This window comes from Sceloporus occidentalis, unplaced genomic scaffold (assembly GCF_023333645.1).
Source record: "Sceloporus occidentalis isolate IW3139 unplaced genomic scaffold, rSceOcc1.0.p SCAF_3, whole genome shotgun sequence".
In the NCBI taxonomy this organism is placed as follows: Eukaryota; Metazoa; Chordata; class Lepidosauria; order Squamata; family Phrynosomatidae; genus Sceloporus; species Sceloporus occidentalis.
Window position 1 is genome coordinate 75,155,434 of NW_028316983.1, and position 17,381 is coordinate 75,172,814.

Genomic DNA, 17,381 nt, shown 5'->3' on the forward strand with positions numbered 1-17,381 from the left:
ATGTGGAATTAAGAGTTCAGATGTCCAGGGAAAATAGTGCCTAACTGGGGAGGTAAAAGGATATTATAAGGCTGAAAATCCAAAGTGAGTTATGGTTTAATTGCTAATGCTAAGACAAATAAACTAGCATAATAAAATTAGTTTATAGCCTTATCCACAATGATAGGCACTCTATGGTGATCATACCAACAGATGCCATGTTCCCTTGACCTCCCCCTCAATAGGAAACCGTGCATAATCTTGTCCCTTTGAATGTTTTACAGACAAGTGCACCACAAGAAATACACGCAAACATAACAGACCAGACCTCAAAGCAGGTACCTGATTTATGTTGGATTGACTTCACTGAAAAGAGAGCTGGGGTATCCTGGCAACACGCTTCACTCACAAACTGGCTTGATGAAGGATTACTTTGAGACTGAAAGTTAAAAAAAAAAAACTTATTTAGTTTTGTAGGCTACCACGTAGAGAACACCCACTGTTCCCTCACAGGGAGATACAGCAAAAAGACAAATCCCATGGCAGCTTACTCATTAACAAACACAGAAACAAAAAGGAACTCTTATTTCCTTATTTGCAGCTATACCCACACATTGTCCACACATAAACAAACAGGTATACATTAAGCAGGCTCACAACAGAGCTCCACTCACTTCCCTTCTACTATATTTTCCCACATTGTTTCTTGTAGGCTGTAAGCTCCTTGGGAACAGGTAAGCACCTGCCAGTTGGGCCACAAAACTCTGTATACAGCACCATACACAATAATGGCACTCACTGTGTGTGTGTGTGTGTGTGTGTGTGTGTGTGTGTGTGTGTGTTTAAGTTGCCTTTAGATTTATGTTGACACCAAGAAGTTCATAGGGTTTTCTTAGGCAAGGAAGACTTATAGGTGGTTTTGACTGTTCCTTCCTTTGAAATATAGCCTATAGCTTCTGGTAGTGTCCCATCCAAATTCTTGCCAAGGCTGACCCTGATTAGTTTCCAAGATCAGATGGGACCTGGTGCCTTAGGGTATTTAGGCCCTCTATGCACAGAACAGTAAAATAAATGCATAAGGCAACAGAATACATGAATAGGGTTTATGCTTTTTGAACATCCAAGTTCTAGTCCTTGCTTTTTCAACAAACTCAGTAGAGCCACATTCTCCAAAGTAGCATTCTCAGAGGAAGGGACAGATTGAAGATAGGAACGTTTAATTAGCTTGGAAGACAAACTCCTACCAGTCCAGCAAAAAAGATCATCTTTATTTCACCAAGACTGTACTGTATATTCTAAATAGCAAGTGGTGGGTAATGTTTATATTGGCAGGGAGAGGCTCACAGTATCCCAAGCACAGTATTGCTTAGGATATTGGCTGTATTGGCAAGGAGAGGCTCGCAGTATCCTAAGCACAGAAAGCAGCTTATCTTGGCTAAGAAAGCATAGTATTCAGAGTAGTATACCTCTTAACTCTCTTTCCTTCTCTCAACTATCTATGGTCTTGTGTTATTTTTTAATTAACATCTACATCAACTGACTCTGATCTGTTTTGGAAATGCTTTTTTCCCTCAGCAGAAAAATTTCAGCCAATCATACTTCACGCATGTGCAGATGTGGCTCACAAGACATTTCTGTGTGTATGCACATCTTGATTCCATGAGAGCTGAAGCACGTGTTGCAATATACTGTAGCCCAAAGAATTTACATCTTCCTAAAGCAGCAGCTCACCTGCCTCCAAAAATATATCTGAATTGCTATGGCAAAGGACTATTAAAATATGAGGAACTTGCTAATGTATTTCCCAGTAGTCAGGCAGAAGGACTTTAGTGTCCTGCATTGAGAGAGGCCTTCCCTCTTAGCCAAATAAGCAGCAACACATTAGGAAGAACAGTAAAACTGGAAGAATGACATCATTTACACACATCTGTTTGACTTATGCAGCTCGCAGAACTGAGGTTTTTTTATTTTGGAAAGTTCTGAGTTATGTTGGTGCAGAATATGCTGACAAATAGAAAAAGTAGAGCATACACCCAGTAAAAAGAGCCTATGCAGTCAAACAGGTATCTCCATGGGCTGTGCAGAGCTCAGCAAGTGACGCAGGACAGTCATTTCAAACATAAGCTATAGATAAAGAAAGCTGACTAAAACAAAGGGCCTACTTAATCTAGCATTCTAGTAAAAACCACACTCATTCTCCATACCTCAGTGCACAATATAACTGCCAACACTTTCAGAAGAGGACAGCCCATGTGTACTTGCCTCTAGAAAGCCCATGATTTAGCAAATTTCACTCCATCCTCACAGTGCTACTTAGCATATCAGCTTTTCACAGGTAAGGAAGTGCTTGGAGCCAGGGAGAAATGATTACAGAGCCATGAAATGCAAGCTGACCTCCCTCCAGACTGAATTTTTATTTGGGTAAGAGAAGTGGCCTATGCAGAAAAAGTGCAAGAGGGACTCATTAAGGAGAGTTTCTCCCTACTGACATCAGTGTGACAAACACATTTATTGCATTCCAGCCTTATAAAAAGAATAAAATAGCATGGTTTCATCTAAGTCTACCATCTGGTTTTTAACAACCAGGTACTACAGAAACACCACCATCACCATAATTGCTACTGACTGCCTCTCCCCACACAACTTATCCAAACCTACAGGTCTTTTGGCAACAGTCACTACAGATAGTTGTAGGTCATGCATGTGTACTTTATATTTCATCCTTATAAAACCTACTTGCCAGCTGTACCCATTCCTTGAGTCCAATACTGGGGCCAGTTATAGGAAGCACGTAACTCTTTGTTAAAACAGCTTCACTGGCTACCAGTGCATTTCCAGCAACAATTCAAAGTGCTGATCATGACCTAAACAGCTCTAAATAGCTTGGGTCCAGACTATCTGAAAGACTGCACCTCTCCATACAAACCTGGAAGAATCCTAAGATCTACAAGGGGAGGCGTCCTCCCAGCCCTGGCATCTTCACAAGCTCTCTTGGTGAGGACATGAAAGAAAGCCTTCTCAGTGGCTGCTCCCACCCTCTGGAACTCCTTGCCACAAGAGGCTAGACTGGCCTCCTTTTTCGTCTCCTTCCATCAACGGGCAAAGACTTTTCTCTTTAGGTAAGCTTTTAATGAATAAGTGCTTACAGGGAGGCTTCTTATGCAAGTAGAAGGTGCTTTTTTTTAATGTTTTTGTATGCTTTTTAAATTATTCTATATTTTTAACATGTTATTTCAATGTGATGGTTTTAATTGTGTTTTAAAACTGCATTGTTTTTGACTTATTCTTTTGTGAGCTGCCTTGTATCCTAAACCAGGAGAAAGGCCACATATAAATAAAATAAATAAACAATGGCGGGTTACAGACCACCCATTTGGAGCGGGCTGTACCCGCCCCTTTCCCTGGAGTATCGGGGCCTCAGTGGCCAGAACGGCAACCACTGAGGCCCTGATCCGCCACTTTCCAGGCTGCGGGGAAGCGGCAAAAGGCCGCTTCCCCGCAGCCTGGAAAGGGGTGTCCCTGGGACTTCAAGCCCCAAGGACACCCCGCGGCGGCGGGGAGGAAGAGAAAGGGGCCGCTTGGCCCCTTTTTCCTTTGGTCCGCTAAGCGCAGCCGTCTGAAGGCTGCGTCTAGCAGACCAAATCAGGAAGGAGCTCCGAAACGGAGCTCCTTCCTGCTCCGCGGAAAGGGTGCATTATGTGCCCTGGCGCGGAGCGAGGACGTCATGTCCGCGCTGCCCCGTATAGAGGTGGCGCGGTCGTGACGTCCTCATGGCGGCGGCCATGTGGAACGGCCGCCACCATTTTGTGCATGCGGAGTGCGCACTAGGGTTAGGGGGGTGCGGAAGCACCGCCCCTTTCTAACCCTAGTGTGCGCTCCACACGCACAAAACGGCCAGTTTGTAACGGGCCTCTATTTCATTTTCATACATTAGGCTCAGGGTAGTTTTTGTTCAGCCATGCCATCTATCTGGTGCATTCCAGATGTTTTGGACTAGAATAATTATTGGCAACTGGCTATGCTAGCTGGGACTGATGGTGCAGCAGCCCAAAACAAATTACTGCAGTGGTTCACAAATGGTGGGATGGAACCCCCAGGGGATGTGTGAGAGGTGCTCAAAGGGGAGCATCAGACTTGGAGGCTCTTTATCCCTCCACCTCTTCCTAAACCTTTTATGTGTAAAATTTACACATGTGTTGAGTTAAATAATGAATTGTCTTAAATAAAACTATTCAAATTTGAACAATGTTATTTGCTTATAAGAAGTTAAAATATGAATATATGTGAATGGGTAAATGAAAATATGCACACTAAAAATTTTTTTTATTCATATACTACATGGGTGTGTGTGTGTGTGTGTGTGTGTGTGTGTGTGTGTGAGAAACATCTGTATGTAGCTTTAAAGGGGGTCCCAAGAGAAAATAAACTAGGTATCACTGATCTAGTGGGCAGCAGACTGGGAAAGGCTTTTATTTTATAACATTGACTTATCTTGCAGATTAGTCAATGAAAGTTCCAAGCTGACAAAAAGGACTGCTTCCCATCCCACATAAACCTCTACAGTTCAGAGAGATGACTAATTTAAACCTTTACTGTATACAAGAGGTTCTTGTTTACTAAGAGCAACCAAATCCATTGGTATTAGCTGTCCATTGTTTTTGTTTTTGTTCATCCTACTTTGGAAAGGGGGTTGTTTTGTTTTATAAGTTATGGATGTCTGCACTTACATCCCTCTCTGTGTGTGTTTATTGAAAAGTCACTCCAACGCTGTTTTCTGCAGTGGAAACTGATGCATACATTTAATAAAGAATGATATACTGTATTTCTACAACACACATATCCCTCTTCAGCACTGAAATACGCTTGCTTTTTTTAAATGAAACACAGGAATAAAGGACAAACCACTGGGGCTCATTCCTTTAGCAATACTCTCCTTTCCACTGCCTCTCTGTTAACCAGCACATTTCTTAAAAGAGTCCCTCTTGGTGTAATACTGACTGAAAGACTAGCAAAATAGGACAAAGCAACTGAAGGAGAGCAATTCTGAAAAGGGTATTTTTAAGGGAATAGCCCTGCAAATACTTGAAATGTGACTGCAACTTGTGCATTATGCAACTGGTAAAAAGGACTTACTGTATTCTCAAGATGGGTGCCTTTCATTTATACTACATTTCCTGTCAATTTGTTCTATTTTTCTAATCCATAGTTGCAGAGGGACATAAAGCATACAGGATGGAGGAGGAGAAAAGAGTATGTTTCCTCCTAACAAAACACTTTTTAAGTCCATATGCTTACTTTCTAAGAAGTAGAAACTTGCCAAAATGAAACTCAATGCTCCTTCTGGGAATATGAGAGTCACCCACACAGTCATCTGTTGAAGGGCAAATTTCACTTCAAATGCACATGTTAGTTTACAAACTGCAAAATGGCACCTGGGCTTCCTGCACTTGCCTCTGAAAAAGCACTTGGCCAGTTTAAGAGTGTGCTTTATATATTAATAACTGTTTTGCTGATATTAAGCTCCAAGTTACTCTTCCTACTGCTTCTCTATACTGAAAAGCATGTGGACCATCAAATTTAATTGCCTAACAATTCAAAAAGCGTCTTTGTGGATTTTTACCTAGTTATGCAATCTATGGAATAGACAAGCAGGCTGCACTGGAGATTACCACCGGACAGCATAAATTCCAAGACATTAGTCATCCTGTAAGAAAGAACTAGGATTAATAGCTGGTAACAAGCTAAGCACTCATAAATGAGCAAGCTATTACTGCTGGAAAAGAAATGAATGCCATAAATTGGGGTACTATTTATATAAAATGCAGGAATTACTTCTCTTACTTGCAAGCCTCCTATTGGAATAGCACATTTAGAGATTTATCACACCAGCCTGTTGTCTCGCAGCAATCACATTTTTTAGCAAACGGAAACATGCTGATATGGAAGCAATCACTATCACACCTTCTCTGCAACAGAGCTATGATGATGCACATTCCCACAATCAGTCTTCTCCACTGTCTTGCTGACCCTGCCTTCCTACGTGAGTCCACCCTACATAATACATAGGCACTGTTTTTCTTTTCTTTTTTGACCCATTTGCACAGTTTTAATGCTTCTCGCTTCTGCCATTTCACTCCTTTAAATGAAATCACATACATACTCAATGCATATCATAATCTGCCCATCTCATTAAGGTGTTTGTGTAGTACAAGGCACCTATACATTCATTGGTTCACATTGGTTGCTTTTACTCTGCTTCCTGGTGTGTGTGTGTGTATTTGTTTTGCTGTAACTGTGAATTTGTGGCATACTGGAAATTCACCGCAACAGTACAACCACACAATTATGGCCAACCAATTTTTTTTTTAAATATCAGGAATGGAGTAAAAGCTACAATGTTCCTGTACATCATTACACTCTCTTTGACCAGATACCAGAAGTGGAGTGACACCATTTTGCTTGGGGATAGGGAGGAGGAGGAGAGGAGAACCATGCCCACTCACACATATCACAATTGCAGTGGAATGAAACGACTGCACCAGAAGCAATAGCCAAAGAGCAGTGATACGGGAGCCATTAATAGGTTTTTCCCATCAATGAAAACATGTGATCCAGTAATTATGGAAATGCAATGCAACAATGGGAGAGTCACAATGTTGTGTATTAAGGAAAGATGAGACATAGAACTAAGCCAATGCAATCATGCAGTAAACCCATCTTCTGATAAAGCCCTTGATTCTATCATCATTTTCAAAACAGACATGAAACAGTTGTAAAGAATAACAAACGTGATTAGAGCTAAGACAAACATGATCGACAAAGAGAAATGGAAGAAGATGTAGCCTTATGTTTCAATTTTATGTACCTCACTCCCTTGTGCTGGTCTATGATTGCAACAAAAGCTTATTCTATTCTAAATGGAAGAAGCTGAATTTGTGTAGCTGGGGGGGGGGGGACAATTAAATAGGAACTGAGTAACATTTCTCTGAAACACGCTTGCCTTAAGAAGTAGAGGAATACATTTTTATGTCCAAAGCTGATGACAAGAAATAATGAGGTCAAATTGGAGTGAGAAACATAGACAGAACATTAGGAACAACTTTCAAGCCGAAACATTAAACATTATCCCATTATTTTATTTACTAGATTTACAGCTTACCTTTCAGACACACCTCTCTCAGAAGTGTATAACTTTTTTTTTTTTTTACAAATCATGGTGGAATTTTCTTTACTGGGAAAAAAACAACAACCAAGGAGTGTAGTGGAGAGAGGGCAAAATGAGAACACTGGGCCCAAATAGACAGGCCAAAATAAAGCTGCTTCAAGTCACTTTAGAGGTATGCTATTTAAATGACACACGTATCTGAAGAGGCTAAAAGCTGAGCAAAAGCTGCACTCCAATCCTTAGGACTGGAGCGTGGCTTTGGCACAGCTTCTGGCCTCTTAGGACACATGCAGCATTTAAACAGCATACCTCCAAAGTGACCCAAAGTAGCTTTATTTTGGCCTGTCCAGGCCCATTGTTTCCCCCATAGGAATTCTGCCCCCCCCCCCAATGAAATTTTCCTTTGGTCTCAAAATTTCTAGCATTGTAGAAACTTAAAACTTCAGTTGAACATTTAGAAATACAGTTTAGGCATCCAGAGGAAAGGAAATTGCAAGGACACCAAAGGGATGCAAATACAGCAGATATAAGAGTTCTAGGTGTTATCTAGTTTCAATGTCTCACCCTGTGCAGTACTAAACAGGTGGGAGCTGCAGGAAAATTTCATTTAGGAGCACATTTTTAATTCTGAGGGACAATGCCCTCAGTTTGCCTTGATTAGCTATACCTAATTTGCCCTCTCCTAGATTTTTTGTGCTGGCCAAAGTTGATTCAATCTGCAGGGCAGGACCCATCAGAGATGTCTGCTCCAAGAGTAGGAAGGAGGGCAAAAACAGCTTTGTTTGGGATCTCTGCTTTTAGACATCAATAATGTTCCAATTCAATAACAATAATCAACAGCAACAAAGATATTCTTTTCAACCTCTAGGGACTTTTTAAAAGGATGAAACAGAACTAGGCATTTAATGAGACAAGCCTCTCAACATTAACTTATAACTGCATGTTTGTAAAACAATAAATGATGTGGGGGCACGAATATAGCAAGATACATAAATGAAGAATAGCAGACAGCTCATGAACACAAAACAAGTTATTTGGCGGTTCCTTCTATTTTACCTTAATGGAACAAGGGAAGCTCTTCAGTTCTGAAATTGCACTGTGACTGATTGCATTAGACATCTGGAAAAGATGAAAGAAAAATTAGCCACAGCTCTTAAGAGATAGAATACAGCTGAGATTCTCAGAATTTTGTATGTTCGGTAGATGGAATACATAAGATTTGGAAGTCATTCCAAAAAAACAAACAAGCAAGCAAACCCTGAACCTATTTTAGAAAAGCAGTCGTCAGGTATTTTCCGTTTCATGTGCAAATTACAGAAATGAACTTCTCATAAGAATCACTAAAACATTTGTATGAAGATACATTCGGGAATAATTTGAAATATTACGGTACGTGGATTTAACATAATGTCAGAAACAGGTGATCCCCCATACAGACTTAGCAAGCAAACAAGACAGAAGTAGCCTAATTCATAACAGATAAAGAAGAGTTTAGACTACAGCTCCCAGAATCTTCAGGCCAGTATGTCCCCTGATCATAATAGATGAGAGATTCAGGCAGATAATAACTATTACTACTACTACTACTACTACTAATTCCAAGTTCTACATTAAGGTTTGTTGTTATTGTTGTGTGCTTTCAAGTCATTTTATTTCTTTAAAAATGTATACTCTGCCTTTCCATATCAATGACACACTGTGAATAAGGCATCTTATAAAGAAGAAAAACATTTAAAAAAAACAACAAAGCAAAACATTTTTGGTGTAATTTAAAAAAACATTTTGCTAGTAATAGTTAGTAACAGTGAACACTATTTGTCATTAAAATACTTTCCTGTTTGTGAAGCCAACGTTTTTATTATTTGGACATAACATCTAGATAGTACATCACAGGCATACTTTCTCCAGATAATACATCCCAGACATATTTTCCATTCATTACACCAAGATGTGATCAAGACAAAGAATATCAAATATTATACTACTGTGTGTGTCTGCAGAAGGAAAATATATTTTTCAGTCAGTGCAAAGCTATGCAATGTAAGTTTTTTATGTTTAAGTATATTCCACTAGGTTCATATGATTGCAACTTTATCTGATAAAAAAAGGTGTGTGTGTGTGCATGTGTGGGTGCCTTCATGTTGCCTGCTGACTTATGGAGACTTCCTGAATTTCATAAGATTTTCTTGGGCAAGGAATATCCAGAGGTGGCTTGCCATTGCCTTCACTGAGAGATAGCCTAAAGTATTTAATATTCTTTAGCAATCCTGCTTCCAACTACCAACAGGTTAGACCCTGCTTGCCTTACAAGATGGGTTGGGATCTGATGCCTTCAGGGTATTTGTAGCCTTGATTTTTTAAAAATGTTGGCCCAAATAAAGTATCTAATATAGAACCTGAAAAATGGCACATCATTTGCAGACAACGAAATGTCATAAGGGAGGAGCAAATTTGTCTATTTCAGAGGTAGATATGCTACATGACACAATATGCAAATCTGTCTAATGTCCTCCAGATATGGTTAGGCTGCAACCTCACCACACTGTTTGGGGAAGGTGGCAGTTGCACATATCTGGAGGTCACCAGGTTAAGGAAGTTTTATCTAAACAGAAGACATGTGTGCATTTGCAGCTGCTAACCATGTATTACTGTATGTATTTGAATTACTGCAAAGCATTCTACTTGTAGTTGCCTTTGAAAAGTGCTCAGAAACTTCACTTGGCCCAAAGAGCTGCAGCCAGGTTGTTAACTGGAGACCACAAGAGTGTTGAGATCGTCCAGAGAGGCCCTTCTCTCTGTCCCACCACCCTCTCAGGCTTGTTTGGTGGGAATAAGAAAGAGGGCCTTCTCAGTAGCTGCTCCCAAGCTATGGAACTCCCTCCCTACAGAAGCCAGGATGGCTCCATCCCAGCTATCCTTTTGGCGGCAGATAAAGACATTTTTATGCTGTCAGACCTTTTCAAGCTGATATGGGTTGGGATTTAAATGCTATGCATTTTAAATTTTAATGTTTGTATTTTTAACATGTTAAATTTTGATTTATAGATGTTGAAACTTTTAAAATTGTTTAATTGTTTTTAAATTTTTATATTTATATATTTTAATGTTGTTGATTAATGTTTTTAAATTGTATTGTTTTTGCATTTGCTGTTAGCCACTTTGAGTCCCTATGTAGTAAGAAAGGCAGGATATAAGAAACTAAAATATAATAATAATAGGTAATACACCTCTGAACAATTGCTGAAAACAGTCAACAAGAAAAACCAGCACATTTGTGTCTTCCTGGTAAGTTTCCAGAAGCAACAGAGCGGTGGACTAGCTAGACTGCAGAAAGGCAATTATTAACTATATCCTTAATTTCACTACAGCCAGCTCCTAAAGTCCAGTTGTGTCAACTGTTTTAGCTCCTATGTGTTTCCACTATTCCAGAGAAACTAGTAAGATAAACATAGGTTATACAGTGTACCTTGCAAACATCACAGTTTGGGAAACTCTGGCCTGCTAAATGTTTGGACTTCAGCAGCAACCCTAGACAACATAGCTAATAGTATAGTGGACACTTGTTATACGCTGGGGTTTGGTTCCAAGATCTCCCGTGTATAACAAAATCTGTAGATGCTCAAGTCCCATTAAATATAATAACATAGCAAAATGGTGTCCCTTATAAAAAATGGAAAATTAAGGTTTTATATTTGAAAGTTATACTTTTTTGAACATTTTCAACCTGTGGATGCTTGAATCTGTGTATAAAAAATCCGTGTATAAGAAGGACCAACTGTAAGTTAAAGTTTGGGTATTCTTGTGCAAACATCCAGAGGGCTACAGGTTCCTTTTCTTGGCTTACATACAGGCCTTAACATATTCCTCTAGAGGCCTACATACCCTAAAGGCATCAGATCCTGATCTTGGAAGCTAAGCAGGGTCAGCCCTGGTTAGTACTTGGATGGGACACCACCAATGAATACCAAGTGCTGTAGGCTAGATTTCAGAGAAAGGAAGTGACAAAACCACCTTAGCGTATTCCTTGCCTAACAAAACCACTTCTGTGTATTTCTTGCCTAAGAAAACCCTATGAAATTCATGGTGTCGCCATAATTCGAAAGGTAATCTGAAGGCAAATACACATACACACAACATATCCCTGTGTTCTTGTTAGACTAAGAGTAGTTAGTGTTCTAAATCTGCAGACTTTCTAGATCTGCAGAGCAATTCCTGTAGATCTAAAAGTATGGGCCTATCTGTTAGCCTAGCTGAAATTTTATCTAATTTGTATTTCCCCCTGTAAAGGTACCAATCAGGAGAAACAAACAAACTAAGTCCATGATCCAAGATGGCTTTTTATTTTGCATGCAAATGAACACAGGGGAATCATTTCTACCAAACTGTGCCACCGGACAAAGTGTAGAGCAGCCTTTTATACAGAAGACAGTGCTTAAGCTTCGGGCACCCTCCTTCTGAACTTTCAATAACCCAAATTAAAAAAAGTGTGTTCTTAACATTTAATGAGAATGAAACTCTATGTCTTATCACCGAAGACTAATTTATCTCCCTCCCTGTCTGGGTCAGCTTGGCCTTGACTCTGCAGGTGCACTGTTACCGTGCCAAAACTCAGAAAGGGGAAGGTGGGGAGAGAAAGTAAGGAGTAGAAGAGGGGGGCAACCCAGCCAAAGGAAGAGCAGCGAGAGAGAGGGGGGTTTATCAAACCCTAACACCCCCATTATTATTTAGCTTAGTGGTTCATGTGTTGGATTGATGCCTCATGTTAGAATACATTTTCTAACTGCTATTTCAAGACCCATAGCTATGACGTATTAATTCTAGGGTGTACCACTTTGGTGTACAGAGGACATGGAGAGAAACTATGTTTACCATCACTAAGCACAAAAATAATAAACGTATTTATTTTATTTTATTTAAAAATCAAAGGGGAATTTAATCCAAGAGTAGGGGTGCCATACAGCCAGCAGGGGAACACATTACATGACCAGACAGAACTAAAAAGACGATAGCGACAATACACAGAACTATATAAAAAGAGATGAAAGGATGACAGATTCATTTGAGGAAGAGCCATATGAAGATGAACCTTCAATTTCAGAAAGTGGAGTGGAAGCTGCATTCAGAGCACTTGGGAGAAATAAATCACCAAAAACAGAAAGTATACCAATAAAACTGCTTCAGTCTGCAGAAATAGAATCTACTCTAGCTCTAACTAAAATCTGTCAACAAATATGGAAAACAAAAAAATGGCCCACAGATTGGAAATACAGTGGAGATTTACTTTACGCAGGGATCCGTTCTGGACCACCACCAAACGTGTATGCTCGAGCCCCATTGAATATAATGGGGCTTGTGCTTGCGGCACGTGTACCATTCATTATTTTGCTGTGCAGCTTCAGCATAAGCTGAAAGCTGCGTATAGTGTGCTTTTGTATGGCGCAGGCGCACTGGATACCTTCCAATCTTCAAGAAAGGAGCTACCAGGGATTGTAGTATCCATGGGAGACTGCATTAATTTCCCATGCAAATGAAGTGTTGCTCAAAATTCCACAACAAAGACATTTATCATTTAAGGAGTGAGAAATACTAGCTGTCCAAACTGGGTTCAGGGGCGGGGGAGGCACTGGGGATCATATTGCAAATATACATTGGATATCCTATGCTGTATAGAGTATAGCAAAGCCATTGATTTTACAGATCATGAAAAACTATGGCTCGCTCTTAAAGAAATGGATGTGCAACAGTATTTGTTTATCCCAATGCATAATCTGTACTTGGGACAAAAGGCTACCATTAGGACAGAATACAGAGAAATGGAATGGTTTCCAATTGGGAAGTGGATCAGGCAAGGCTATATTTTATCACCTATCCATTCACTGTATATGCTGAACATATCATACAAAAAGCGGGATTAGACTTGGAGGAAGGATGTGTGAACACTGGAGGAAAAAAAATGAATAATTTAAGGTATGTGATAAAACCATACTGTTATCAGAAAGAGCAAAGACTTGGAATCATAGCTGAAGAAATTCAAGGAAGAAAGTACAAATGCAGGTTTACAGATGAGCATTAAGAAAACAAAAAGAATGACGGCAGATGATTTCCTTGTACACTGAAATAGTTCATGATTTTCCAGACATTGATTCAGTTATTAATCAGAATGGAGACTGTAGTCAAGAAATCAAAAGACTAGGACTTGGAAGGGCAGCCATGATGGAACTAGACAACATCCTAAAGTGTAAAGGTATACCACTGACTATTAATTTTGCGGGTTCTTCTTGCTGAGCTGGGGAACCGTGCAGTTTGTCCGCTGCAGTTCCCTTGCGCGGCAAACATGGACGCCAGCAGACTGCCCTTTTGGGCAGTCTGTAAAGCACCATAGTTCCCATTTCTGTGTAAGGTTGTGAAAGCTGGACAGCGAAGAAAGCTGATAGGAAGAAAATCAACTAATTTGAAATGTGGGTCAGAAGAGTGCTGCAAATACCGCAGACTGCTAAAATGACAAATAAAGGGGTCCCAGAACAAATCAAGCCTGAACTCTCCCTAAAAGCCAAGATGACTAAATTGAGAATGTCCTGCTTTGGCCATATCTTGAGAAAACAGGACTCACTAGAAAATACATGAATGCTTAGTAAGGTAAAAGGCAGGGGGGGGGGGGGGAAGAGGAAGATAGCATTGATGGACTCAATCCAGGAAGCCATGACCCTGAGTCTGCAAGACCTGAATGGAACAGATGATAACAGGATGACTTGGAGGTCTCTCCTTCTTGAGGTTGCCATAAGCCAAAGCTGACTTGGTAGTTAACAGCTTTCTCCCAGCAAGGGACTCAAAGAAGATTGCAAAAAAAAAATTACAGCTAAAATTGTACTGTATTTACAAAAGTTTAAAAACCATTAAAGAGAGAATTCTATTTAAAAAGCAGGTAGGAGTTTGATCTAATGGTTTGAGTGTTGGACCATGATTCTGGAGACCAAGCTTTGAGTCATGGGCCAGCCGTGTAAACCCACTGGGTGACCTTGGGCAAGTCACACTCTCTCGGCCTCAGAGGAAGGCAAGGGCAAAGCCTGTCTGAAACACCTAGCCAACAAAACCCCAGGACAGGTTCACCTTAGGGATGCCATAAGTGGGAAATGACTTGAAGGCACACAACAACAACAACAGGAGGCTTCTATTCCAACCAAGGACATCTCCCCTTTGCTGCTTATGCCCCCCCAAAAAAAAATCAGGAAAAGTTCAAGTTCATCTTTATGACAGTTATTGACCAGCAGAGGTAAAAAGGGGATACAGAATAAAAGAAAATACAGTGGGCCCTTGGTATCCTCCGGGTTTGGTTCCAGGACCCCCCAGTAGCAAAAAAGGCAGGTAAAAACACAGGTTAAAAAATGGGATTTAAAATATCTTTTTAAAATCCAGTGTGGCAGGATCAATACTAGCCTACTGCCTTTTTCCATCACACTAAAGAAACTTCACTGCCCACACACACATGTAATAATCTTTATCACCACGTATGCAGAGAGAGATATCTTGTAGCACTTTTGAGACTAAGTAAAAGAAAGAAGTTGGCAGCAGGAGCTTTCCTAGACTTCAGTCTTTGGACAAAAGCATCTCAAGAAGTAGACTGAAGTCTAGGAAAGCTCCTGCTGCCAACTACTTTCTTTCAGTCAGTCTCAAAGGTGCTGCCAAGTATCTCCCTAACTATAGACTAACACGGCCATAGCTCTGAATCCATCGGCAAGAGGACCAGGACGCTGCTGTCCTCCTTTTGTATTCCCTATTCCCAGGTATGGATGTGAGAGCTGGACAGTTAAGAAAGAGGATAGGAAGAAAATCCATTCATTTGAGATGAGGTTCTGGAGAAGAGCGCTGAGGATCCCATGGACAGCCAAAAGGACAAACAAATGGGTCCTAAAGCAGATCAAGCCGGAAACCTTCCTGGAAGCCAAGTTGAGTAAGGGCTGTTTGACAGTGGCACACACTCCTTCCTCAGAGAGTGGTGCAATCTCCCTCCTTGGAGGTCTTTAAACAGAGGCTGGATGGCCATCTGTTGGGGATGCTTTGATTGAGAGTTCCTGCATGGCAGAAGGGGTTGGACTGGATGGCCCTTGGGGTCTCTTCCAACTGTAGTATTCTATGACCAAACTGAGGCTGTCATACTTCGGACACATCATGAGAAGGTAGGACTCATTGGAAAAGACAATAATGCTGGGGAAAGTGGAGGGAAGTAGGAAGGGCACCTGGCAGATGGATGGACTCTGTGAAGGAAGTCACGGGTTTTATCGGTTGCAGGAACTAAGCAGAGCAGTGGAAGACAGAGGGTCTTGGAGATGTCTCATCCATAGAGTCCCCATGAGTCGAGATTGACTCGAAGGCAGTGAACAACCAAGGAAACCTGTCGGCAGTTAGCAAGTTTTAAGCAGCACGTGCTTGGGTGCATGTGCAGAGTGTCTTTCTTTCATCCCCCTCCCTCTCTCTCTCCCATATAGACACAAAAGCTGGCCCTGCAGCCAAGCCATCTGCTTGGAGACCCCAGTCCCAGCTGAGGCATCCCTTTGAATGCTAGGGCTCTGGGTGCTCCCTCCTTTGCCTGGCTTGACCCACAGCCCCCGAGGCAGCCTGAGCCTCCCTTCCTCCCCTTGGCTGCCTCCCTCCCAGGACAGGAGGGCGAAGGGTCCCCCTCCTGGGCTGCCCCCTGCCCCACCAGCCCCCCTCTGAGCCTGCCTTGCTCCCCATCCCTTGCACCCACCTCCAGGGCCTCCTCCTCCGGACTGGAGCCTCCCTCCCCCACTCGGGCCGGGCTTCTGCCCAGTCACTCCGGGGGCGGGGCTACCAGAGGGTTACGTCATCAGGTTGCTCCGCCCCCCGCCCCCCCCCAAATGGGAGGATGTATTTTCCCTTGCCAAAATGTAGGCAAGCGCATGCTCCAGGAATGCAGCCTCTCTGCTTAATGGAGAAACAGGCTGAGCTTAGAAAAGGTAGCCTGGAGTCCAATACTCACTGCAGGAATCATCAGAAAGATCCTGGGCTTTGGGTACCTCAAGATAGTGCCTGCGGTTGCTCTTCCCCTTGGCTGCATCTGCACTGCAGAAATCATGCACTTTGACACCGCTTTGACTGTCCTGGCTCCATGTTATGGGATCCTGGGCTTTGGGTACCTCAAGGCAGTACCTGTGGATGCTCTTCCCCTTAGCTGCCTCTGCCCTGCAGAAATTACACTGCTTTAACTGCCCTGGCTCCATAATAATAATAATAATAACAACAACTTTTATTTATATCCCACCTACTCTGATTAGGACTGAGGCGGTTTACAGTAAAACGTCTGATACATAAGAAAACAACAATATTCAATAACCCCAAATTCTACCCTCCCTCCTTCCTAAAATAACAAATCATGTATAGATGCTCTTTCCCTCGGCCGCATCTGCACTGCAAAAATCATGCAGTTTGACACTTATGGGTTCCTGGGCTTTGTACTTTGTTGTGGCCCCAGAGCTCTCTGACAGAGAAGGCTCAGTGCCTCACAAAACTACCTGCATCTGAGGAAGGAGGCTGAAGTCTTGGAAAGCTCCTGCTGCCAACTCCTTTCTTTCAGTGACTCTCAAAGGTGCTACAAGACCAAGTACAAAAGTGCAGTTCTCAGAATTTATTTATTTGTTTGTTTGTTTAGAGTATTTATAATCCGCTCTTCAGCTAAAAAGCTCTCATGCCCTCAAGTCGATCTCGACTCATGGCGACCCTATGGATGAGACATCTCCAAGATCCTCTGTCCTCCACTGCTCTGCTTATTTCCTGCAACTCCATAAAACCCATGACCTATAGAGTCCATCCATCTGGCATGTGGCCTACCTACCTCTCTTCCTACTTCCCTCCACCTTTCCCAGCATTACTGTCTTTTCCAATGAGTCCCTCCTTCTCATGATGTGTTCCAAGAGCAATCTAAAAAATGACAAGACACAAAAGGAGAAGGGAATGGCAGTGGTGAATTCCCTAGTACTGAGTCAAGGCAGTTAAAGCAGTCTCAAAGTGGATTATTTCTGCAGTGCATTTGGGATCTCAGTCGGCAAAGGTGCTCTTGCAGCACCTTTGAGATGAGCTGAAAGCTAGACTTGAGCCTAACTCCTCAGATGCAAAGCCAATAACTTCCCAAATCCGCCAAACTGTGATACCTTGATTGGACCAACCAAAATGCACAATATATGTTGCAAGCTTTCGAAGCTCCACTGGTTTCTTCATCAGGCAA

The 17,381-nt window shown here is 41.7% G+C and overlaps 1 protein-coding gene across 4 annotated transcripts in view; it reads right to left on the minus strand.

Moving 5' to 3' along the window:
* MKNK1 (MAPK interacting serine/threonine kinase 1) overlaps positions 1-15,965 on the minus strand; it is a 52,584-nt gene extending 36,619 nt beyond the window's left edge. For 2 of the 4 annotated variants that reach the window (XM_089515080.1, XM_089515077.1), the window contains exons 1-3: positions 15,888-15,965; positions 8,201-8,263; positions 322-418 (exon numbers count right to left, since the gene is read on the minus strand). In XM_089515080.1, the coding sequence (XP_089371206.1) occupies positions 322-418; positions 8,201-8,263 (160 nt within the window). In that variant the 5' untranslated portion in view covers positions 15,888-15,965. Of the gene's footprint in view, positions 1-321; positions 419-5,599; positions 5,684-7,138; positions 7,169-8,200; positions 8,264-15,887 lie in introns of those variants that run through there. The other 2 variants (XM_089515078.1, XM_089515079.1) reach the window with 2 other exon arrangements.
* Between the last annotated feature and the right edge of the window lie 1,416 nt (positions 15,966-17,381).